The sequence below is a fragment of the Peromyscus eremicus genome, chromosome 8a, assembly GCF_949786415.1.
Source record: "Peromyscus eremicus chromosome 8a, PerEre_H2_v1, whole genome shotgun sequence".
Lineage (NCBI taxonomy): Eukaryota > Metazoa > Chordata > Mammalia > Rodentia > Cricetidae > Peromyscus > Peromyscus eremicus.
Genome location: NC_081423.1, coordinates 54,244,564 through 54,270,830, shown reverse-complemented (window position 1 = coordinate 54,270,830; position 26,267 = coordinate 54,244,564). Strand labels below are relative to the sequence as shown.

Here is a 26,267-nt window from a genome sequence, read left to right as displayed (position 1 = left end):
ATCAGTTAAGAGTACTAGCAGGTCTTTTGGGGGACATGGGTTCCAAGCACTCCAAAGGAGGCTCGCAACTGCCTTTACCTCCAATTCCAGGGGATCCAACACCCTCTTCTGGCCTCTATGAGTATTGCATGCAAATAATACAAACACACACAAGTAAAATGCCCACACCCTGCAAAAAACAAAAAGCAAAGCTAACGATTTGTTGCTTGCCAGTCTTTCTGTGTTGAATTAGCAAAACATTTAGGAGCTTGTATTTGGAACAGGAAGGAAGAACTGGTTATATGCAAGTTTTCTGTGGGAGTACTAAATAATCCCATTGATTAACGTGTGTACAATAGGACTGGGAAGCTGTGTAAAGAAAGCTGTGTAAAGAATGAGAATCTGGTAGGACTTAACTGAGAGATGAGTTAAAGATAATTTCCTTTTTTTCCTTTTCTTGTATTTGAGCCTATCATTTTTGTGAGGGAAATACATGCTATCAGAATCACAGGTCACTTTTCTGTAACTTAAGATACTCACTAGTAGCATTTTCAAAATTCTTTGCAGCATCTGAATGACTTTAATCTCAGAAAATCCATTGTCTACATTTGTAAATCGGACTTATCAGTGGGTTCCTTAAAATATGCATTGTTTAGAAAATTAAATGTTTGTGTTCCTCGTTGATTTTTACAGAATTAAGTAACTTCCTTAAAACGTGACTATTGTTGGAGACCGAGGTGGGACACTCATTTTCATTGGAAAGAAATAGCTTTGGTATAACGAGAGCCCAAAAGGACAACGTCTTTAGCCAAGAAGGGCCTACGGAACCTCATAGCTATCGTTCCCTGTTGTTGCTCGGGCAGTTTTTTTCTGTCGCACCTCCGGCCTTGCTCTCACAGGATGTAAACGCTACCCAAACCCACAATGCATGTCGGGAATTAGAGTTCCTTTCCTAAAGTCTGGAGGCGGCTGTGAAGTCATCGGTGGTCGCCCAGACACGCCTGCACGTGGCGAGAAAGGGGCGGTGCGCGCTTGCTGTCCCCAGCGGAGCGGAGCGGAGCTGACCGCGTCCGCGCCTCCTGCCGCGGTCCTCCCGACATGCCGGAGGAGGCGGGCTTCCCGCCGGCCAAGAGATTCCGGCCGGGCTCCTGCCCTCCCGGGAGGCGAGTGGTGATGCTGCTGGCGGCTGGCGGCGGCGGCGGAGCGGGAGGAGGCCGGAGGCAGACGCCGCTGCTGGCCCAGCCCTCGGCCAGTCCCTACCGCGAGGCCCTGGAGCTGCAGCGCCGGAATCTGCCCATCTTTCGGGCGCGGGGGCAGCTATTGGCCCAGCTCCGAAACCTGGACAGTGCGGTCCTCATCGGTGAGTGGCCACCTTGGCGGGGCCTTCCTTGCTGTAGATTCCTGGCCTGGCGAGGGCAATTTTTCTTAGGTGCTTCTCACTCTCTCTGCGTTGGTTTCTTCCGCAAACTTGAAAGGTTTTCTGTGTCAGGCTTGGACAGGGACCTCGGGAAAGAGGCGGACCGAGTTATCCTGCTGGCGCTGACTGCCCTGTGCGAGTGCCTGGCGTGTATGGGGGTAAAGACTCACTTTCCGTGACAGGGTGTGGGTGCATATTGGGGGCTCTGAGAGCTTTGAACGACGGGCCTCGCCCAGGCTTTGAGGCGGCAGCTGCGGAGCGGGTCCTTGGGGACTGGCATGCTGTGCAGCGATGGAGAGACTGGCGGTCAGAAACAGTTCCGTTAACGAGAACCAATTTCTTGGGTATGAGAAGAGCTCGGGAGAGTTCGAGGGCAGGGACTGATTTCAGGGGGCTTTGATGCACAACCGGTAAGAACGAGGAGCTCTTGAGGGAGTGTCAGAAGCGAGGAAGAAGAGCAGCGAATGCTGGCAGTCAGTGGACTGGAGTTCTGTGGAGGGCGTGAATAGATGCAACAGTGAAGTCCACTGCTGTAAAGACCAGCTTTCAGCAGCTCAGGAGCTGAAGCGGAGGCGAGGAGGTGGTGAACTCATCACTCTATTGACTTTTTTTTTTAACCTGAGGGAGTAAAATTTAATTCTGCGGGGCTCACGCACATATTCTCTCTCTCTCTCTCTCTCTCTCTCTCTCTCTCTCTCTCACACACACACACACACACACACACACACTCCGTCAGGATCTATCTTCTTAGTTTATTTTTTTTCTTTACAGTTTATATATCCCAGCAGAATCTTTCAAGCAGTATAAAAATTACAATATGGTTACATTCTATTTTCCAAATAAATGCTTATAATGAATACAAGTAAAAAAAAAATCATGCTTCTCGTTTCCCTTACATGATTAAACATTTACGTAGTACAAGTGAAAAACAAATTATTCCCCAAAACCCACATACATTCATGTCTAAGCAGCTTGTTATAGATTAACAAAGTGTAAGAAAGCAAGGTACTTTCTAAGACAGTTCTTTTGCTGTCCAACTGCATTTTGTGGTTACAAAGAAAGGATCAATCATTTTATTATTTATCTCAAAAGACAATTATCTCAAAAGTAATTTTATAAAAAAACTTAAGAATCACAAATCTAAACTTTTATATATGAAAAACAATCAATCATCTCTATTTTAAATCCTCAGGGTGCATCTCCACTCATCAACAGTTTTTTTATTAAATCATATCAGGAAGCTGAGGGCAGAAATGGGTACAAAGAATTAATCATCACCTTTGATCACCAACCCACCCTAGCAAGAAAGGTACCTTAGCCAGCAATAGCCAGACTACCATTGTTCTTTTCTCCCTCGCTCAACTATGAAGTGTGCCTTTCTAAATTTTAAATTGTTCCCCAAGGTTTTCTTTTCTTTTTTTCTTTTTTGGTTTTTCAAGACAGGGTTTCTCTGTGTAGCTTTGGAGCCTGTCCTGGATCTCACTCTGTAGACCAGGCTGGCCTCGAACTCACAGAGATCCACCTGCCTCTGCCTCCAGAGTGCTGGGATTAAAGGCATGCGCCGCCGCTACTGCTGCCGCCGCCGCCACCACCACCCAGCTTCCCCAAGGTTTTCTACATCAAAGTCGTTAACGAAAACATCTTAACCTAACCTTACTAACACCTCTACATGTCTAAATTCTTTCTAAGGGTGGTGGTTGAATCGTTAATCTGCTCCAGCAGCAATGCTTGGAAAAAGTCAGTCACTGTTATTGTAAGTACCAGTAACACTGCCCAGTGAGGGGCTAGAAACCCCCTGAGAGTTTTCATACAACCCACAGATCATGAGGGACATGGTGACCTCGAGGGCAGTAAGCAGAGCTGTGCTCAATAACAGCATGCCGTCCTCAGGACATAGCATCCTTGGGGCTTTGCCTCTCCAAGGCTCACTTGATGAAGTGACGCCAGGCCATGTCCCATGAGTTCCGGTGCTGCCTGTTGGTCTCCTCCCGTGGATCCCAACAAAGTTCCCTAATCATATATACACAAAAGAGGGGAAGGTCCATGCTGGATTTGGATGCGTGTTCTTGATCACAGCTCCTGCTGGGGACTTCTTCAAGAGAACTTTCGGAGCAGATCTGGCACTGGACTGACATTGGGAGGTGAAAGGGTGAAAGCGGTGGAAACAGGCTTCTGCTTTGGCCAAACGAGCAAGCTGAGGAGCTAGCAAATATTTCCAGATTTGGTGAACTGAGCAGAGAGGCACTGCAGATAGGATAGAGCTAATGGAGCAAAGGTCAGGAAGTGTAAGGGAAGGGGGGCCCTGGCAACAGGGTTATGGAGAGCCCACCTGGCACAGGAAAAGGGCCATCTCAGAGGAGGCAACGGGGTGCAAGAGCCTTGTAGCAGGGAGTAGAGGGAAATCACAATTGAGGACTTTATATGAGACAGATGCAGGAGTCCTGATGATACCTGAAGCCCCAGAGCCTCAAGTAGGCCCTCGGGGAGATGGAGACAGAAGACAAGGTGGACGGTAGAGCTAGTGCCTAGGTGCATTTGGCTCTACATCTGCACGGTTGGCATATTTTATTTTTGCAATAGTCAGTTGCCTTAGAATAAGAGTAGGAAAGATGCACAAGAGACATTGATCCAAGTCTCAGGTCGTGTGGAGGATTCAGCGGGAAACTGCAGGATAATCAAATTCTTAGTCTCAGATTCTTGGCTAAGTCAGGAAAGGTGAGCAGTCAGAGGCGGCTGGAAGCTGGGAGAAAATGCAAGACACACACATTAAAGAGAATAAACGGTAGAAAGAAGGGTGTGCACATTTCCTGAGCTCTTCTACTCAGGTGCTGTTAGAGGTACCAACAGAGGGTAGAAATGAGGTGCTCAAGCTTGTGAAGAGACCTCTGCCCTCTGGCATTAGAAGAGGGTAGAAACATTCAAATACTTCTGTGCTGTTTGGAATGATCTGTGCTAGGAGAGAGATTAACAGGCACTAAAGATTTCAGAGACGAGGGTGAGAATTTGTTGCCTTACTTACCCAGTAACTTGCCAATTAGTATGAAGGCTGGCAGGTATTGTACCCATAATAGTGTAGGCAAAGACTTGAAGAGAACAGCAAGCAGCAGCCAGAGAAGGGCGAGCAATATATGAATAGACATCTCTTCATATCAGTATATATCAATCTACATGACTCTCATATTTCATTTTATGTTGTAACTGTACCAGTTACCTACTGTCTTAGTTAGGGTTTCTGTTGCTGTGTGAGACACTATGACCACGGCAACTCTTATAAAGGAAAACATTTCATGGAGGCTGGCTTACAGTTCAGAGGTTTAGTCCATTATCATCATGGCAGGTGGCATGCAGGCAGACATGGTGCTGGAGAAGGAGCTGAGAGTTCTACATCTTGATCCATGGGCCCCAGGAGACTGTGTGCCACACTGGGCGTAATTTGAGCATATGATACCTCAAAGCCTGCTTCCAAAGTGACACACTTCATCCAAAAAGGCCACACCTCCTAATAGTGCCACCCCTATGGGCCAGGCATTCAAACACGTGAGTCTGTGGAGGCCATACCTATTCAAACCCCCATACCTACTATTTATTATACATATTTCCAGTATTTTTGCCATCATGGGACAAATTGAATAAACATCTTTGTTTTCTTAGATTCAATTTCTGTAAATGGAATTGTGAGCCAAATCATATAAACATCCTGAAAGTTTAGGGTGTTTTTATTATTTGTTTGTTTGACAGTCTTTCTGTGATGTAGCGCTGGCTGTCCTGCAGCTGACTATGTAAACAAAGCTGGTCTGTAACTCAGAATGATCCTCCTGCCTCTCTGCCTGCTGTAACAGGCCTGTGTCACCATGCCCAGCCCATTGTAAAGGTTTCTGAAATGTAACTGGGCCCCCTGGGAAACAGTAGCCATGGCTGTTTTCTGGCAATATACCTGGGTGCCCATTTGCCTGAGGCTTACCAACTCATTGTTTTCTTTTGTGTTTTTGTTTTGTTTTTCCTGACTTTAAGCTTTTTATTTGGTGAGTTTACCTTAGTCGCATGTGAACAGGAGTTTCTTTTCTCTCCTAGGGGAAACTGGCTCTGGGAAGACAACTCAGATCCCGCAGTACCTCTATGAAGGGGGCATTAGCCGCCAGGGCGTCATTGCTGTGACCCAGCCCCGTCGAGTGGCTGCCATCTCTCTTGCTACTAGAGTCTCAGATGAGAAGAGGACTGAACTCGGGAAACTGGTACCTTGTTGCTTTATTGACTGCCAGTTCCTGTTTACTAACAGGCACCCACTGTACTTCTGCCCTTCATTTCTTTGAACAAGCTCGTCCTCACCCCCTCACCTCCCACTCCATTGTTATGTTGATTCGAGGTCTCCAATATGTAGCACTCTGAATCCTCAGTCCTTCTGCCTGGGTGTGCCACAACACCCAGTTGAACAGCATGCGGTTTCCTTGCCACGGTTCTTAGGCTTTTAGAGTTTTCCCAATTCCAGAGAGATCAGTGGCTCTTAGTCCTGTTAGCTTTGGTCACAAAGCTCTTGGCAAGTTGAATAAATCAGATGTTTTCTTGTTTGGAGGTGCTGGAGACTGACCCTATTAGGCAAGTGCCCTGCCACTGCGCTGGACCCTTTATACCTAGTTTACGAGTTTAAGACTTTAAGACACGTCATTTTTATGTTTGTTGGTTTGGTTTGAGTTTTTTGAGACAGGGTCTCACTTATAGCCCTGGCTAGCATGGAACATGTAGTATAGACCTGAAGATCAGGGTGGCCTTGAAGTTATGGCAATCCTCCTGTCTCTCTGCCTCCAGGGTGCTGGAATTATAGGCATGTAGTATCATGTCTGTCCAGAAACTTCTTTTACATCTATTACATGTATGTATGTTTTATATATATGTATGTGTATTTGTATAAAAATATGAACACTGGCCAGTCAGTGGTGGCACACACCTTTAATCCTAGCACTCAGGAAGCAGAGGCAGGTGAATTTCTGTGAGCTCGAGGCCAGCCTGGGCTACAGAGCGAGTTCCAGGACAGGCTCCAAAGCTACACAGAGAAACCCTGTCTCGAAAAACAAACAAACAAAAAAATATGAACACTGTTCTTTACTTAATGTAGGTTTATAGAATGAGTCTTGGAGCTATATAGGAGACAGATTCAAATTTGTATTATATGTGTGTGTTACAAATAAAAGTATTTTGGACTTCTTTTCATGTCTATTCATAAGTACCTTAAAGTAAGAGGCTAGGGTGTTTGTTTGTTTTCCTTTTCTTTATTAGTGTGTGTGTCACATATGGAGGTCAGAGGACAATTTGGGAGTCAAGTCTCTCATCTCTGTGGGTTCTAGGGAGGAGTGGGGCAGAGTGCTGTTGGTCTTGTTTACTGTGATACCATAGTGCTGAGGACGGTGCTGGATAAATAATTAATAAATAGATATGGATATATGTTTATTAAGTAAAGGAGTCATACTTTCTCTCAGGTTGGCTATACTGTGCGCTTCGAGGATGTCACTTCAGAAGACACCAGGATCAAGTTCCTGACAGATGGCATGCTTCTTCGAGAAGCAATTTCAGACTCCTTGCTTCGAAAGTACAGCTGTGTCATTTTGGACGAGGCCCACGAGCGGACTATCCACACAGATGTGCTCTTCGGAGTGGTGAAGGCAGCGCAGAAGAGGCGGAAGGAGCTAGGGAAACTGCCTCTCAAAGTATGTGCAATGTGTTCAAGGACTGGGCGGTCTTTCTGGGGGTGTTTCTCCGCCCATTCTGCTTCAGCCATATGGGAGGAAGTTAGCCATGGTGGGGGTAACGTGGGCCTCAACCATCTGCTTTATAGACATGCTGTCCACCATTTATTTCCCATCCTCCTCATTCTTTTCTGTAGGTGATTGTGATGTCGGCTACCATGGATGTTGACCTGTTTTCTCAGTATTTCAATGGAGCCCCTGTCCTCTACCTTGAAGGTCGGCAGCATCCAATCCAGATTTTCTATACCAAGCAGCCTCAGCAGGATTACCTGCATGCAGCGCTTGTCTCAGTCTTCCAGATCCATCAGGTATGGAAAGGGGTGAAAATTCCTGGCAAATCCTCTTTCACCTTACAGCTAATTGTGAGAACAGTTAGCCTCTGAATCTTAGAGCTTTGTGAACTGTATCATCAGGAATAGGCTTATTTGTGGCCAGTGAGATGCCCAGAGGTAAAGGGGCTTGGTGCCAAGGCGGTTGACCTGAGTTTAATCCCTGAAATCCACATGATCAAAAGAGAGAACCATCTCTAAAGTAATTGTTCAGAAAAAGTTCACTCGTTACATCTGTTTTGCCTCTTTTATGAGATTTCTTATTTTCGCTGAAAAGAAAAATAATTCAACTATCAGCAGCTATTCTCTGAGCTAGAAAGCTCTCATGTTAGAGGAGTGACTTTTGTACATCTGTTTATATCAGAACCCGTGGGGGAAAAGCACTTATTACGTTACAATCCAATATGCTATACAAGTATGTCTAGTCTTGCCATGTACCCGGGCTGGCTTCCAACTTGCCATCTTCCTGCCTAGGTTTTCTGAGTGCTGGAATTATATAAGTATGTACCACTACACATGTCCTGAGGTGTTTCAGAAGTTTTAGAGAGATACTGCAAAATATCTTTTAATTTTGTTAAACATTTACATGTGAGTGATTAAGGGCTGGGGAGTGGTTCAGTGGGTAAAGTGCTTGCCAAACAAGTATGAAGAGTAAGTTCAGATCCCCAGCACTCACATAAAAGCCACTGAAGCGATGTGCATCTGGAATCCCAGGAGTTGTCAGGGAAGGAGGGATGGAGACGAGTGGATCCCTGGAACTTGCTGGACAGCCGTCCTAAACAGTCTGTGAGCTCCAGATTCAGTGAGAGATCCTGTCTCAAAAATAAGGTGAATAGTAGTAGATGAAGATTAGATTTCTGGCCTCCATATGCATGACGCACATAAACACATGTACACACACAAAAAAGGCTTTGAGTGATTATATCCTATTGTTTTGATTTAATTTGTATAGACTTCTTAATCTTTGTATTAATTTCCTGAGAAAATCTAGAGGTGAACAATTTTATTTTAAGAAAGGCATCAGTTGGTCTGGGCATGTAGCTCAGTCTGTAGAAGGAAGGTCCAGCATGCATGAAGCCCTAGGTTTGATCCCCAGCACTGGGTGAAGCAGGCATGGCAGCACTAATTGAGGGTGGAGGCAGGAAGATCAAGAGTTCAGGGTCATCCTCCCTACATAGTGAGCTTGAGTTCAGTCTGGGTACTTGAGAACTTGTCTCAGAAAAGAAATCAAAGAGTTGATTTTAACAATCTCTTGATTAAAAACAGCAGTTGAGCCAGTCATGGTGGCTCACATGTCAAGCAGATACCTGTGTGAGGCCACCCTGGTCTATATATTGAGTTCCAGGCCAGCCAGGAGTGAGATCACAGAGAAATTCAGCAGTTGCTATGAAACCTACTTTTGAATTTTAAAATACCCTGTTTATGTTACTGTTTCTTGATTTATCATTCACTATTATATGCTTATTTCTTAAAATAGTAAGCCAGGAGCCAGGCGATGGTGGTACACACCTTTAATTCCAGCACTAGGAGGCAGAGCCAGGCGGATCTCTGTGAGTTTAAGGCCAGCCTGGTCTACAGACCGAGATCTAGGACAGGCACCAAAGCTACACAGAGAAACTCTGTCTCAAAAAACCAAAAAAAAAAAAAAAAAAAAAAAAAAGTAGGCCAGGATTAAGACATACTCCTTCCCACACCCTCCTGTGTTCTCCATATTTCAACATAGCTGTATCATATGGTCTTTAAATTCAGCATCAGTGATTACTATTAGGAGCCTCCATTGTTAGTGACCCTCTGTCCCTATCCTGGTCTCCTGAACAATTAGTGCACACCTTCAGTGCACAAATTCATCTTACACTGTGTCTCATATGCCAGTCATGGGATGCTGTGTGCAGTCTCTCTGAGGTCGTTCATGTTGCCATCCAGTTGGTGCGGGTTGCTTTGGGAGATGTCCTCGCTGTTCTCCTGCACCTTGCCCATGCTAGACCAGTGCTCTACCCCTGAGCCATATGCTCCATCCTCATTTCTCATCACTATCTCCTTAGTAGGTATCCCCCAACCATCCTTCTCCTCCATGTCTTCCACCTTTCACAAATGAGTTGAACCCTTTTATCTCCCATTCTCTTGTCATTTGGGGGCAGTGATTTTTTTTTTCTTCTGGGGGATGAAAACGGTGGTTTTTTACTGTCATTTGGTAACCTCTGAAAGAGAAGAAAAAGCCAGGTGCTTCTTTCAACTGCCAAAATTTAGTTGAGTGGGTTTTGTTTTGTTTTGTTTTGTTTTGTTTTAGAATTTTATTTTAAAATTTAATTGTGTGCGGGGAGGTGTACATGTGCTTGATGTGTGTGGGGGGCAGGGGCAGAGTACACATGTAGAGACCAAAGGATGACTTTGTGGAGTTGGTTCTCTATTCCCTCCTTTACATGGGTCCCTGGGCTCAGCTTCAAGTGACAAGGCTTGCACAGCAAATGCCTTCACCTGGAGCCGGCTCACAGCAAGCTTCCAGTTCAGTGAGAGACCCTACCTCAGGCAGGCAGATAAAGTCAGACACTTGACATCTTCCTCTGACCATACGTGAGCACAGGCACACATGCTCACAAACACACCATACCACACATACAAATACCACACTTACAAGAAAAAGAAGAGAAAGAAGTCTTAAAAATTATGGTTTGCACTTATTTATTGTGTTGTTCGGGGGAGGGGTGCTCAAGTCACAGTGCCTGTAAGGAAGTCAAAGAGCAACCCAAGGGGCATTTCCTTCCTTCCACCCCGTGGGTCCTGGGGATCGAACTCAGGCTAGCAGCCTTGGCAACAAGTGTCTTTTCCCACTGATCCACCTCACCTCAAGAAGTTTTATGCCAAGTTTTCTTGTCTCTGATTAGGCTTTCATTGTATTGTCTTACAAAAGCGATGTTAATTTCCTTTCAAAACTTCTTGACCTGGTTTGGTTGGCTGGCTCTCCTGTTAACAACTGCATTGCTGGTAAGCATTCTCTCCCAGGGAGGTGCCACTGCCAGACTTGTTTTATCTTAAAAAGTGAAACAGAGCTGGGCAGCGGTGGCGCATGCCTTTAATCCCAGCACTGGGAGGCAGAGCCTGTCGGATCTCTGTGAGTTCGAGGCCAGCCTGGTCTACAAAGTGAGATCCAGGACAGGCACCAAAACTACACAGAAAAACCCTATCTGGGGCCGGGGGGTGAAACAGAAAACAAAAACCCTCCTGGAAACATTCGCATCATCAGTATTCCCTCTCTCTAGGAAGCCCCCTCTTCCCAGGACATCCTGGTCTTCCTTACTGGTCAGGAGGAGATCGAAGCAATGAGCAAGACCTGCCGAGACATTGCAAAGCACCTTCCTGACGGCTGCCCTGCAATGCTCGTCCTTCCTCTGTACGCCTCCCTGCCCTACTCACAGCAGCTTCGAGTCTTCCAAGGGGCCCCAAAGGTGAGTGTGCCACCTTTCTGCCAGCCACGTCAATGGGCATCAAATCACATCGACCAGTGGGGCCTGTGTGCCTGTCCCCATGATCCAGAGACGTTGGAGGAATACTCAGGTACCAGGTGTAGAGTACAGAGCTGCAGGGAAAGCTGTCCTGTGAGGAGAGATGAGGGAGGGCACAAGGTGAATGAATGGCTCCTCTAAGGGCTGGTAGAAACTCATTGCCCATGTACCATTTGTTGTGTGCCAGACACAGTGCTGACACTCACACAGACCATCTCTCATCCTCATGGAATCCCATGAGGGATGCGAAGGCCCCCAAGAAGGGAGGTGAGAATTGCTTAAGGTACACACAGTAAGATGCTAGCAGGGCCGGGGTTCCAGCTCCCACCTATTTACCCACCTTGAGTCTTGTTCCACTGCATCTCCTCGCCTCAAATTAACCTTCAAGACCTCAGGGAAAGGACCAGTGTCCTCCTTTGCCTCTGTCTCTAATCAAGTAGAGTGACTGAAATCGGTATGACTACTATTACTAATGAAGTCACCTCTTCTTGATCATAAGCAAGTTGTGGAAATGCATGGTTAGAATGTTCTCAACTTCTGAATCGTGTGTGTCATATGGCTTTTTGGTTTTCTTCCTCCTTTTAGGGCTATCGCAAAGTGATCATTTCAACCAACATCGCTGAAACCTCCATAACCATTACAGGAATAAAATATGTAGTTGACACGGGCATGGTTAAAGCAAAGAAGTATAACCCTGGTGAGAACTGTAGCTCATGAATGTCTCCTGTGTGTAGCGAGCAGTGGTTAAAACTGTAACCCCACCATTTCCTCCCAAGTAAACACTTCACAAGTTTGTGAGGAGCTGAGATTTGAGTGACAGGGACAGTTCCAAGTCAGGTCCATAAAAGAGACCTGAGGCAGGAAGTCAAGAGAGGACTCAGTTGCAGAGAACCTGGAAAGGACAGATAAGAGCCTGGACTGAGGTGTGAAAGCTCACTGGAAGCTGGGGGAGAACGGTGGCAAGAAGGCCAGGGACGGCCTGGTACCAGTGGCAGGCTCTCCGGAGGGCTACCAGAGTGTGGATGTCTGGGCTTTTAGGATTCCCAGTAAGGAGACAGGTGCCCTGGCTGGACAGGGTTCCCAGTAAGGAGACAGGTGCCCTGGCTGGACAGGGTTCCCAGTAAGGAGATGGGTACCCCTGGCTAGATGGGGTTCCCAGTAAGGAAATGGATACCCTCCCTAGCTGGACAAGGTTCCCAGTAAGGAGACAGGTACCCTGGCTGGACAGGGTTCCCAGTAAGGAAATGGATACCCTGGCTGGACAGGGTTCCCAGTAAGGAGACAGGTACCCTGGCTGGACAGGGTTCCCAGCAAGGAGACAGGTGCCCTGGCTGGACAGGGTTCCCAGCAAGCATAGAGGGAAGCACTTGCAAGTGTCAAGCTGCCTTGAAGTCAGTCTTATGCATGTCTGATTCATACCTTGCTTTATTCTACAGAGGATTTAGGGCCCCTACAATTATTATTGCTCCTCAATATTTAATTGGCATGTTCTACTAAGCTGGAGGGATCGACTTTCACACATATCTCCTGGTGACAACATGTCAACCTCTAGTGCCTGGCACAAAATATTCCCGTACTTGAGAGAATTGATGTCTTTTACTTCCAGGGGAAAAAGTCACATGATCTGTTCTTATAGAACTGGGAGGGAGGACAAAGGACCCTGTCGTCATTGGTTGGTGTGTGACCAGCCTTCCCAGTTAGATAGAAACTCTCTCTGCACCAAAATCCCCAAGAAACGCTCAGTGCCGCTCGGTTGGGTAGTCAGTCTTCCCATGATGTAAGCCGAAACTTCTTCTTTTTCTTTTCTTTTTTTTTTTTTTTTTAAATTCATTTTATATACCCACCACAGTACCCCCTCCCACCCCTTCTCCAGCTCCCTCTCCATGCCTCCCCCTCAACCCACCTCCCATCCACTCCTCCAAAAGGGTAAGGCCTCCCATGGGGAGTCAACAAGCCTGGCACATTAAGTTGAAGGCCCAAACTTCTGAAACCATCCTGCCCCCTTGCTTGCGGAGGGTGTTGTGATGTTTTTCATAACATTTCACACATGATTCATTGCTAGGCTCAGTTTCACTGTGAGGTTTAAAGTGGCTGACAGCCTGGGTTTGTGCTTTCTTGCTTAGCCTTGAGTTTTTCCAGACCCCTGTGTTGCAGAAACACTCAGTGGCACTCAGCATCATTCTTTTTGCCGGCACTCTAGAGACAGTTTGCTTCTGTGATGAAGCAAAGCACTCACGGCCTTTTCTCCCTGCAGACAGTGGTCTTGAGGTACTAGCCGTACAGCGAGTGTCAAAGACACAGGCCTGGCAACGCACAGGGAGGGCTGGCCGAGAAGACAGTGGCATCTGCTACCGGCTCTACACCGAGGATGAGTTTGACAAGTTTGAGAAGATGACGGTACCAGAGATCCAGAGGTGGGTCCATGTTGTGCCTGCACCGTGCCATGTATCCCAGCCTCCTTCCCATCTGCTCCTGCCCACGGGCTTTGGCTTTCACTAACGCTCTCGGCAGGTCAGGGACGGACGACTGACCCTCGTTTCTCCCCCTCACAGGTGTAACCTGGCAAGTGTGATACTGCAGCTCCTAGCGATGAAAGTCCCCAATGTGCTCACCTTTGACTTCATGTCCAAACCATCTCCAGGTAAGCTGGAAGGCAGACAGACAGACAACAGCAGAGGACTTCTTCCCCCAGGAAAAGTATTTTGAGGAGGAAAAAAAGTATTTTAGTCATGTTCTTCTGCTGATTTGATTTCATTTGCTATGAAATGATAGGTTCCGTGTTATAGCACCCTTATGCAGGGTCCAGGGAGGTGATCAGGCATCCATGGGACGCCCCTGAAGGCCAATGAAAGGATAAAGAGAGCATGTTCCTTTGTGTGAAGCTGGGATTTGACTGGTCCTCCTTCATCAGTAATCACTCCTGGAAGAAGAACCTTTAAGAACTGACACCAAATGGTGGCAGCTTTGGACCTGGACCCTTATTACTGTGCCATTTTCCTTTTCTTTAAGGAAACGCAGTTGTAAGAGATAAAGTAAGCTGTCAATAGCTATCCCAGGTCCCACCCTGGTCCTCAGTTCAGGTCTTCTTCTCTCAAGAAACATTTTCTGGCTGTCTTCTACACAAATATCTGTAAATCTTAAAAAAAAAAAAAAAAAAAAAAAAAAAAATACCACATAGGGCACACTCCTATGTATATATTTATATTTCATTTTGAAATTCCTAGAAAGGAATAATAAATGTAAACTATAAGGGTAATACGGCCAACATCTGTGTGATGCTACCCACACCGTGGAAGCCAAGCCCTGCCTAGAGCCATTTGCCTCCTTCCCATTCCTCTTGGTAACTGCTCTCCACAATTGCTGTATACATCTCTTCTTCTTCTGTGGTACCATTAAGGTACCATTAAGTATGAGCACAGTGGCGGGTGGCCTTGGGGTAGAGTTATAAGCGCCCAGAAGCACTCAACTAGCTGCATCTTCTTCCTGTTTTGGACTTCTGGCTCCTTTTTGTGTCTCCGTTTCTGTAGATCACATTCAGGCGGCCATTGCCCAACTGGACCTGTTAGGTGCTCTTGAACATAAGGATGACCAGCTTACCCTGACTCCAATTGGAAGAAAGATGGCAGCATTTCCTTTAGAGCCTAAATTTGCCAAAGTAAATGACCCCTCCTCCTCATTACCTTTCTCTGTATTACAGGTCAGGAAATGCCCAGTGCTTCTGAACTAACCTCATTTGCATTCTTAAATATGACATATCACCCCACTTTGTATACAGTGCTGATTTGTGTTGTGTGTGGGATTAAGACATCAGTCATAGCCCTACCCACAAAGATGTGGAATCCTGTGGGGATGGCATCGTTCTGTTTTACAAAGAAGTGAATGGCATTGACACTGCCTTGTGGTCTTAAAGCCACCACGCTCCTTAAAGGGAAGCTGCAAGAGTGTACAGAAACACTAATCAGAAGCTAGGAAACTTGACTCATGCGTTTGCAATCTGACTTTCCAGACTATCCTCCTGTCCTCCAAATTCCACTGTACGGAAGAGATTCTGACCATAGTCTCCCTGCTATCTGTGGACAGTGTCCTTTACAACCCTCCTGCCCGGAGAGATGAAGTGCAAAGTGTCCGGAAGAAATTCATATCCAGTGAGGGGGACCACATCACCCTGCTCAATATCTATCGGACCTTCAAAAACATAGGTGGGAATAAGGTGAGCCTTGTCCGTGCTTTCGGGCATGTGTTTTTAAGTATACCTTTTTTTTTTTTTTTTTTTTTTTTTGACAAAATCATCTTAAAGAGTCACACACATGCCAGGCGATGGTGGTGCACGCCTTTAATCCCAGCACTCAGGAGGCAGAGCCAGGCGGATCTCTGTGAGTTCGAGGCCAGCCTGGTCTTCAGAGCGAGATCCAGTACAGGCACCAAAACTACACAGAGAAACCCTGTCTCAAAAAAACCATTAAAAAAAAAAAGAGACACACACACACAAAAAAAAAAGCCAGCTGTCATCAGAAATAAATGTGTATGTGCTGGGGGTCACTAGAATGAAACATTAGTTCAGGTATTCCTCCTGCTTGGTTTAACACACACTGTGTGGACAAGTTAGTTAAGTCATTGACTCTGTCTCAACCACTACAATTATCCCTTTTTCTTTTCTTTTCTTTTGATTGTTGTTTGTTTTGTTGTGTTGTGTTTTGAGACAGTCTCTGTAACCTTGGCTGTCCTGGAACTCATATGTAGACCAGGCTGACCTGGAACACATAGATACCCACCTGCCTCTGCCTCCAGAATGCTAGAATTAAAGGTGGGCGCCACTACGCTTAGCTGTAGGCCATTATTCCCATTATTCATTACTGTAAAAAAAAAATACTTGAGACAGGCCATTTTATAAAGAAAAGAGATTTATTTTGCCTCATGTTCATCTAGACTGGTAAGACTTAGAAGCCTTATCTGATGCTTCAAGGTAGAACAGAGCATCACACAGCAAGAGAAAGGCAGTGTGTGTGTTTGGTCTCTTCCTCTTTGCCTAATTAGGAACCAGTGGGAATTCAGTCACGGGGCTCTACCTTCTGGCCTTATTTAAACCCAGTCATTTTCCAGATTTCCTACTGCTATTATAAACACCATAATTTTTATATTGGAGTGTGTGTGTGTGTGTGTGTGTGCGCCTTCTTGTGTATCTAAGCACCACATGCTTGCTGTTCTTATGGAGGCCAGAGGCGTCAGATTCCCAGAGATGGTTGTAAGCCACCGTGTGAGTGGTGGAAGTTGGACCTGGTCCTCTGAAAGAGCAGGCTGTGTTAACCATTGACCTGGCACTCCAGCCCCAAAGTTTTTAAAATCTGTTTTGTTTTTTTGAAACAGGTTCTCACTACATAACTCCAAGGCCTGGAATTCTCTATGTAGGCTGACCTCACGTAGAGATCTGGCCACCTTTTCCTGCCAAGTGCTAGGATTAAAAGCATGTGCTACTGTTATGCCCAGCTATTTATTTTAAAGGGTTTTAGTTTGGTTTGGTTTTTGTTTTTTCAAGACAGGATTTCTCTGTGTAGCTCTGGCTGTACTAGAACTTGCTCGATAGACCAGGCTGGCCTCGAACTCACAGAGATACACCTGCCTCTGCCTCCTGAGTGCTGGGGTTAAAGGTGAGCACCTCCGCTGTCGTCACCATCCGGCTTGTTTTCTTTTTTGAGACAAGGTTTTACTATGTAGCTCTGGCTATCCTGAACTCACTGTGTAGATCAGGCTGGCCTAAAACTCAGAGATCTGCCTGAATGGTAAGATAAAAAAGACATGTCCCACTATACCCAGTTCATTTTAAATTTTAAATTGTACTTTATTTGTTCATATAGGGAAAGAGGGAGCATATGTGTGGAGGTCAGAAGACAACTTTTGGTTCTCTCCTTCTACCATGTGCATCCCAGGGCTCAAACTTGGGTCATTAGGCGTGGTGGCAAAAACCTTACTCACAGAGCCATCTTGCTGCCCCACAAATACCATGATTGAATTAAGTTTCCACTTAATGTTTCACAGTAGGTATTCAGTGAAGCTTTGGAGAGTATTCAGACCGTATCTAAACCATACAAGATGGTTTTCTTGCCCCACTGTTCTACTAGTTTTTTGATATCATATTTTAGTTCCTCATACTAAGATGGGAAATGGCAGTATATTCTCTCATGTGTTAATAAATTCATAATTGTGCCTTAGTGTGTATTCTTTAAAAAAATGCTACCCTACATTTTAGTATTTGCTAACTTTGCTGTATTTACCTTTGCTTGTTTATGTTTATACTTTGCATGTGTGTGTTCAAGTGTGCATGGGTTGTGTGCACACACATATACACATGTTGCCATATGGCTCCTATAGAGGTCAGAGCACAACTTGTAGGAGTTGATTCTGTCCTATGGTTATGAATACATGGGGGTTTAATTCAGGTATTCAGATTTGGCAGCAAGCATCTTTACCAGCTGAGCTCTCTCGCTGGCCCTCAATTTATATTTAAACAAAAAGAGTGCTGATTGGGCTGGAGAGATGGCTCAGAGGTTAAGAGTACTGACTGGTCTTCCAGAGGTCCTGAGTTCAATTCCCAGCAACCACATGGTGGCTCACAACCATCTGTAATGAGATCTGGTGCCCTCTTCTGGCGTGCAGACAGAATACTGTATGCATAATAAATAAATAATCAAAAAAAAAAAAGTGCTGATGCAGTGAAAGCGCTGAGTCCTTCTTTACCGAAGACTGTCCTGCCCTTGGTGTGTGTTCCACCAAGAGGATACCATCAATTTGTTTGTCACTAAGCGGAGTCTTGCTTATGTATGTAACCCAGGTTGACCTCAGACTTGGAATCTTCAGCCTTCCAAGTGCTGAACCACGGGTATGTGCCACCACACTAAGGATATGCTTTTCAACAGGGTCTGGTAGGCTGTGCCAGGATACATAATAAGCTCCCAAATAAATCACACAGACAGAGGCTTATTACTTATGAGTACCCTGGCCTTAGCTTGGCTTATTTCTAGCCAGCTTTTCTTAAATTATCCCATCTATCTTTTGCCTCTAGGCTTTTACCTTTCTCTTACGTGTGTATAGCTTACTTCATTCTTACTACATGGGTGACTGGGTGGCTGGCCTCTAGCATCCTCCTCTCCTCGTTCTCTTGCTCTTTCTTCTTTCTTCTCAGATTTCTCCTATTTATTTCCCCTGCCTGCCAGCCCCCTGTCCTTTCTCCTGCTCACTATTGGCCATTCAGTTCTGTATTAGACCATCAGGTATTTTAGACAGACAAGTATCACAGCTTCACAGAGTTAAACAAATCCAGCATAAACGAATGCAACACATATTTGCATCATTAAACAAATATTCCACAGCATAAACAAATGTAACACATCTTAAAATAATATTCCACAACATCTCCTTTTTTTCTCTTTAGGACTGGTGCAAAGAGAATTTTGTCAACAGCAAGAATATGCTGCTAGTAGCTGAAGTCAGAGCACAGCTAAGGGAAATCTGCTTAAAGGTAGTACCTCCCTTTCAAGGAGAAGTTTTTATTTTACTATGGGGATCTTGGATTGCTTGCTGCTGGTGGTATGAAAGAAATTCTCATTGTAGAAAAAAAAAATTTTTTTTGTTTTTTTTTTGTTTTTGTTTTTCGAGACAGGAGTCCTCTGTGTAAGGTCCTTGTCCTGGATCTCACTCTGGTTTTTTGTTTGTTTGTTTGGTTGGTTGGTTGGTTTTGGTTTTTCAAGACAGGGTTTGAAAACTCTTTGTACCTTTGCGCCTTTGCGCCTTTCCTAGAACTCACTCTGTAGCCCAGGCTGGCCTCGAACTCACAGAGATCCACCTGCCTCGGCCTCCTGAGTGCTGGGATTAAAGGCGTGTGCCACCATGGTCTGGCTGTAGAAGAATTTAAAATGCACAAGAAAGTAAAAGTTACCCATAATTCTACTGGCCTTTCTCTCTCTCCCCCCCCCCCTCTCTCTCTCTCTCTCTCTCTCTCTCTCTCATACACACACACACACACACACACACACACACATACACACAATTGTGATTTGTTCCTAGAAATCCATGATGATTTGGGTTTGTTTTTTTCTTCCCCTCCCCCTCTTCCACCCCTACCCACCCCAGTCCCAGTGATTGGACCCACTAGGCAGTGCTCTGCCACTGAGCCCTTTAGCTTATCTTTCACATAGTTACATTGTATCTGTAACCTACATTCTTTTTTTTTTTTTTTTTTTTTTTTTTTTGAGGGGGGCAGTACTGGGCATGGACTGGACCTCATGCATAAATTTTATAAACTTTGTAACTATTTTCTGATCTAAAAAAATACTACTAAACTGAAGAAAAATCGGAAAACACCAGAGAGGATGTAGCTTTTTTTTTTTAAACCAGGGTCTTGCCTATGTATGTAATAACTTTGCTGTATACTTGAAACTTGGAGGCTACCCAGTGTTCAGTAAGGAGAATGGAAACTCTGTCCCCATCTTTCCTGTGGTTTGTGCTGGTGCTGAGCCTGTGTTGGACAAGCATCCTGTGTCTGCTGAAGCTGTCTTCATTTTAGTAGCTTCCCTTCTTCATGGTCCAGACGCCTCTGGGACTGTGCTTAGCTTTGCAGTGTCCGGGCCTCCCTAGTTCATGCACCCAGGACCACTGCTGTTCTAACTAGGGAGTTTGTCTGCAGTGTGCTGGGTGTGGGGGAGCGGGAGGCAGACTCTGCACTGGGATCTCCAGGAGCTTCAGGGTCTCTATCAGTGAACCTTATGGCAGGTGAGTGGTTCCACAGGTTGGTCCACCCAGCACCCTCAGGTTTGGGACTGTCGATTCCAAAGCTGTCCTCAGCCCTGTCCTCCTCAGCCGTCTTGTGGGGCGGGGCTGGCTTCAGCCTTCCTGGACATGGAGACTGCTGAGCTACTTCTTCCTCTGCAGGCTGTGGAGCCCAGAGCTTTGTGGCAAGTGCCGTATCGCCAGGTACACTCTAGGCAGCTGAACTGTGTCTTTGGGGTTTGTTTGGTTTTTAGATTTAATTGTTATTTTTAGATTATTTTATGTGTGTTTTGTTTGTATGTATACATGTGCAACACATACATGTTTGATGCCCATAGAGGTCAGAAGAGGACATCAGATCCCCTGGAACTATAATTATAGATGATTGTGAGTCACCACGTGGGTGCTAGAAATCGAATCCAGATCCCCCCTGCAGAAGCAACAAGTGCCCTTAACAACTGAGCCTTCTCTCTAGTCCCAAGCTGTGTCTTAATAGATGAGTTTAAAGGAAAAAATGGCTATCTGATTGGTAAGAACAAGAGCCCTTGAGCCATTATAAAGTAAATGGAATTTTCCAAAAGACAGAGTGACAATGTCATAGATACCATACACAGAAAACAGAGACACACCTCACAAGGTACTGAACTAAGGAACTGGAAGAAGCCACGTGGAGCTACAACTGTTTGCTCTCTCTGGACTCGCTGATCTTTTGTCCTTGCTCCTCTCCATATACTTCCTTTCCTCTTCTCACCTTCCACCTCACATGCAAGTAATAACGTGTCGTGGCCTCTCACTCAGGACTTCGGCAGCCACTGCTTAGATTTCATGTTTCAGAGGCTGCACAGATCCAGCAAGTGGTCTCTTGATCTTGGCCAGCAATGTAAGAGTCCGTGAGTCAGCGGCTGTTGTGTAGAAGGTCACTGACTGACAGCTGGCATCCCACTGCAGAGAGGAGGGTGGCATGCCAGCTAGGAGTAGCAGATGCAGAGGCCTGAGGTGGGAATCACCTCATAGATCTGTGAGCGAAAGATGAGGTGGTTGATGATGGGAGGTCATAGGATCCCTGCAGAAAAGGCCTTAGAAAAAGACGGGCAAGGTGGTCTCGCTCATGGTGGTTCAGTCAGGGCTTCTCCATAAGAGAATTGCATTGTTTCATTAGGAGCAATGGAAACATTGAAAGTTGGAGAGGGTGAAGAATGATTCAGGCTACGCTGTGGGAAGGTTCAGTGAGCGCAGGATTTGAGAGGACTTTAAAGGAGTTGATGGTGTAGACAAAATAAAAAGAAAGCTTCTCTTTCCAGGGTTGCCTGGTGAGAGGGTAGGCCACCTGTGTGTGACACTCTTCCTGGAGAGATGGAAAACAAACATCTTCTCACCCCAGACAGGGAACTGACAGCAGACCAAATTAAAGACACCAGTCCACCTTGGTGAACCAGTGAGTCTTACTGGGGCTGGTTAGAGGAGCAGAAATGACTTAAGGGCAGCTGCCTCACCAAAGCCCACCCCAGCATGGGTGACAGCTCGTGAGAGCTGGAACACACTGTACACCTTCAAGCTAACAGGCTGGAGGGTCTTCAGGTGGCTCAGTTGGTCTGAGCTTCTCCCAGGAAGCTCAGCTGTTCTCTGATTCTTCCAGGCAGTCTGACTGGACCGTGCTGCTTTCATTTAGCTCAGTTAGTTTGAGCCTCTGCCTGGCAGCTCAGCTGGTCTTCAGAGCGTCTCTCAGCACTCTTTACAACTTGCATATGCTGAGGGAGGAGGGGCCTCATGTTTCCAGGACTTCTGAGCCTTTGAGTTGTTTGCTCAGTGAGCTTGCCTGCAGGATGGAGTGAGTGTTTCACCTCCCTTTAGGACAGTCTCTCCCTCCTTCCCTCCCTCCCTCCCTTCCCGTCTCTCCCTCCCTCCCTCCCTTCCCGTCTCTCCCTCCCTCCCTCTCTCTCCCTCTCTTCCCCCCCTCCCTCCCTCCCCCCCCCCCTCTCTCTCTCTCTCTCTCTCTCTCTCTCTCTCTCAGAAGTGGGGGTGGAAGGTAGAAGTTCCCCTGCAGCTAGACAGTTGTGAGCTGTCACATGGGTGCTTTGACTTGTGCCCAGGTCCTCTGGAAGAGCAGCCAGAGCTCTTAAGTGCTAAGCCATCTCTCCAGCCCCATCCTGCTTGTTTGTTTGTTTATTTTGGTTTGGTTTTTTGAGACAAGGTTTCTCTGTGTAGCTCTGGAACTCATTCTGTAGACCAGGCTGGTCTCCAACTCACAGAGATCCTCTGCTTCCCAAGTGCTGGGATTAAAGGCGTGCGTCACCACCACCTGGCCCCCATCCTGAGTAAGATGCTTCTCTCCAAGCTGGATGGTTTCATCTCAGAGGAAATTGGTTCTCAACACAGCCGACCTGTGTACAGCGTATAGCCTGCGTGGAGGTCTCTCTCCCAGGACCACCTTTACTAGGCTGTCATTTCCCTGTTTTTGTTTTTTGTCTTTCTCACCCATGCCTTCGTCCTCCCCCTGAGCTGCTGCCCGTGGCAATTGAAGTGCCACCTTTTGTCTGTGGATCAAGGTTTCCATTGGCGTTGGCTGCACTGGAGATCTTGCTGCCCCCTGCTCTGTACAGTGATGGGGGGATTAATGTTTGGGGGCTTTTCTGTTTCCTAAAACAGATGTCAATGCCAATCATGTCATCTCGAGGGGACATGGAGAGTGTCCGCCGCTGCCTCGCTCACAGCCTCTTTATGAGTACTGCCGAACTCCAGCCAGACGGCACCTATGCCACCACGGACACGCACCAGCCAGTGGCCATCCACCCGTCATCTGTCCTCTTCCACTGCAAGCCTGCCTGTGTGGTGTACACCGCACTACTCTACACCAACAAATGCTACATGCGTGACCTCTGTGTTGTGGATGCCGAGTGGCTCTACGAGGCTGCCCCTGACTACTTCCGGAGGAAGCTGAAGACTGCCAGAAACTGATCAGGAGCTTAGATCACAGTTACTTCCAAGTAGACTCGGAAGCTGGAGAAACCACACAATTCAGTGCAGCCAGACTTGCCGAGTTCAAGAGCTTGAAAGTGATGAAACTTCTCAACCTCAGCCGTGCAGACAATGCTTATACTTAGACCACGAGAAATGAGAATTGTGCTTTGGGTTCGACTGGGCGATTGTGAGGGACTGAATTAACTCCTGAGCCTCAGTTTCCTTATAGGCTAGAGGGGGATAGGATTCACAAGTTTAGAGAAAATGAATAGAAGGCTACCCAGAGATTTGCCTGGCATAAGATAAGACAATCAGTGAATTGTAAGCCACTGTGCTCTGTGATACTAACTAGGTACAACACAGCCCCTTGGGCTCTTGTGACTGGGGGAGGGGGAGTTTCTGGGAGGAGCCATAGGAAGCTACAGATCCAATTGGTTGACCTCAGTGTTTCTCCCCCTTGCCACCTCCTCCCCTCATGGAACCCAGGGCCTCGTGCATGCTATGCAAACACTCTGCCACTGAGCCAATCCCCAGCCTTCACTACTATTTTAATGTCTACCTGTATGTCTTTTAAATAGGAAACAGAAGAAACGAACTCGCACAGACAGTGCCAGAGTGAGGTGTATTCTGATGGCTCAGGGGGTAGCACATTCTCTTGTCTGTCTCCAAGCAGAGACCAGCAAGGAGTTCCTTGACTGGTCCTCAGTGCCTCTGTGGTTGCCTGTCCCCAGTGATGCTTTCAGGAGACATGCAGGTTTCCTGAAACTGGAAAGCCAGCTCTTCAGTGCAGTGGCCTTCTGAAGCCCAGTGGTGATTTTCTCTTGGACTGTGCACATGAGGGAGGCTTCACACCCATTCAGCAGCCTCTGTTCAGGTGGGGCCCAAGTCAGAGCTGCTGGGTGGCAGGGAGGGGACAGATACTTGATGTTTCAGAAGCCAGAGTGTCAGTTTGTCCTTCCACCACCCTCAGTCTTTGTGTTTTGGTCTTGATGATTTTCAGTATCCTTTTTTCTTCTCTGCAGGGACCTGGGGACAGTTAGCTTTGCTGCTTCCTAACCAGATGCTCTCTCTAACCTTCATTATCTGCATTTGTCAGAGGAAGTAGAGAAGCCTGTCCATCCTGTGCCTGTTTGGAAAAGACTCATCTTAGTTGATTGTTAGGAGCAAACAATCCCTGGTGTGGTGGTACATACCTGTAACCCGGCTGAGAGGGGAGGGGTGAGGATTCTGGGCTAGCCTAGTGGAGGAAGAAAAAAAAGCACACTTTCCCAGAAAATGTTGGAACCTAGAAACAGCCAAATTTAGCCCTTTCATTGTACTTAGTTGGTCCAGACATATCTCTACTACTAGGTTTTGTCATTTATACAATGAATTGTGTTGTTTATAAGCAGAGGGCCAAACTGCCTACAGTGTACCTCAAAGACAGAGGGCAGTTTCTTTTCTCGGGTCCAACAAGCTCTTTCCAGAGGGCCTAGCCTGCCTGGACACTTCCATTCCAGGGCCTCATTGGTCCACAGTGTGTATGTTGAGTCCAGTCTAGGCTTTATTATAACCCTAACCATGAGCAGTCAAGCTTTTAGCCAGTGTTTAGGGTTGTCTGTGTACTCGTGACTTAGTTCTTTGATAAAATGGTTACATTACCAACTTTATGAAAAGCTATCAAGAAATCTTTCCTTTTAAAGTTTATTTTTTCCTATGTAAACAAAGGGGCTGGGGTGTTTATTTAGCCTTGCTTGGGAAGAGAAACTTTTGTATTTTTAATAGAGCATTCATTATGCTGGTTAAAGAAAACAAGGGGGGCAATATTTTCCTCAACAATGAGCAGTTTCTGTTCCCCAGTAAACTAAGAGGGTGTTTTCTGAGTCAAGGAAAACTTAGCTTCCGTTGACTGACTCCAGAGCCGGCACTGGAAACGTACCCTGGTTGACTAGCTGCAGTGAGAGTACTGGGCACTGGAAACGTACCCTGGGTTGACTAGCTGCAGTGAGAGTACTGGGCACTGGAAACGTACCCTGGTTGACTAGCTGCAGTGAGAGTACTGGGCACTGGAAACGTACCCTGGGTTGACTAGCTGCAGTGAGAGTACTGGGCACTGGAAACGTACCCTGGGTTGACTAGCTGCAGTGAGAGTACTGGGCACTGGAAACGTACCCTGGTTGACTAGCTGCAGTGAGAGTACTGGGCACTTGCCAGAAAAGGAGTGAAGGATAGAGTTTCTGAATAGCTTTAATGTTTCTGTACAGAAAGTGTTCATCACTTTAACATTGTGGTAGAATTTTAATAGAGAATTTAGTTTTTTATTGGGCTTTTAAAAAAATAGCTTTTTAACAAAGCTGCTCAGGGATTAAATCAGATGGAAACCCCATTCTGACTCCACATATTACTACAAAGAAGTTAATAATTATCTTGAACCGCAGGGACAGTGCCCTTTAAGCTTTCTTTTTTTTTTTTTTTTTTTTTTTTTTTTTTTTGGTTTTTTCGAGACAGGGTTTCTCTGTGAAGCTTTGCGCCTTTCCTGGAACTCACTTGGTAGCCCAGGCTGGCCTCGAACTCGCAGAGATCCGCCTGGCTCTGCCTCCCGAGTGCTGGGATTAAAGGCGTGCGCCACCACCGCCCGGCTCCCTTTAAGCTTTCTTAAGAAAGGAAAATGTTGCCTGGCAGTGGTGGCACATGCCTTTAATCCCAGCACTTGGGAGGCAGAGGCAGGTGGACCTCTGAGTTCAAGGACAGCCTGGTCTACAAATCAAGTTCCAGGTCAGCCAGAGCTGTTACATAGAGAAACCCTATCTCGAGGGGTGTGTGTGTGTGTGTAAAATTTTTCATGATTTTACTGCAATACAACCTGAGCTACTTTTCCAGTTGGTAAACTCTCTCCAACCTGAAGAATCCTATCTGGACAGAATAGCCTCAAACATGACCTTCAACAGCCCTGCAACACCCAGGGCCAGGGTTTTATTACCAGGTCCCCAGTGAAAACCTTTACACCTCTGTCTGTTTTAATAGGATTCCAAAACAGCAAAACATTTACTGTGACACAAATCCTTGTACTCCAGCTACCAGGATCTGTTTGGAACTATGGCCATGCATCTAAGATGCCATTCCTTGAGCACATAAGCTAGACTGTACCTGTGGGGAAAATTTTTATATTGATTGCTATAGTGTAGAAAAAAACTAAAGAGCAAAAATATCAAGTTGATTTGGACTTGTGCTGTATTCTATCTGATCTCAGACATAACATAAAAACAGTTCTTGTGTGTAATGCTTAAATTTGCCTTGGACTATCAAATCCATAAAAAAATTGAATCTTGTTTATGATCTGTGTGCCCTCTTTTGTTGGGCCTCCTTTCCCTTATTTATAGAATGCTGTTTAGAATATTAAACATTAGCCTTATTGCCATTCATTTGGTAAGACTTGGTATCTGTGTTTTCTTTTGGTGTTGGTGTTTTGAGACCAGATCTTTCTATGTAGCCCTGGCTGTTCTGAAACCCACTATGTAGACCAGGCTGGCCTAGAACTCACAGAGAGCTGTCTGCGTCCCAGGTGCTGGGGAGTGTAAGACACGAGTGTGTGTTTGTTGTTTTATGT

General features: G+C 46.1%; 1 protein-coding gene across 1 annotated transcript; it reads left to right on the top strand.

Moving 5' to 3' along the window:
* The first annotated feature begins 962 nt into the window (after window positions 1-962).
* Dhx33 (DEAH-box helicase 33) lies at window positions 963-24,875 on the top strand. The gene is made up of 12 exons (XM_059271099.1): window positions 963-1,339; window positions 5,468-5,628; window positions 6,868-7,095; window positions 7,272-7,442; window positions 10,721-10,906; window positions 11,549-11,660; window positions 13,218-13,377; window positions 13,516-13,604; window positions 14,491-14,618; window positions 14,970-15,173; window positions 18,390-18,476; window positions 22,370-24,875. Exons 1-12 carry the CDS (start codon window positions 1,078-1,080, stop codon window positions 22,676-22,678), a joined length of 2,097 nt encoding a protein of 698 aa, XP_059127082.1. The 5' UTR covers window positions 963-1,077; the 3' UTR covers window positions 22,679-24,875.
* The last annotated feature ends 1,392 nt before the right edge of the window (window positions 24,876-26,267 follow it).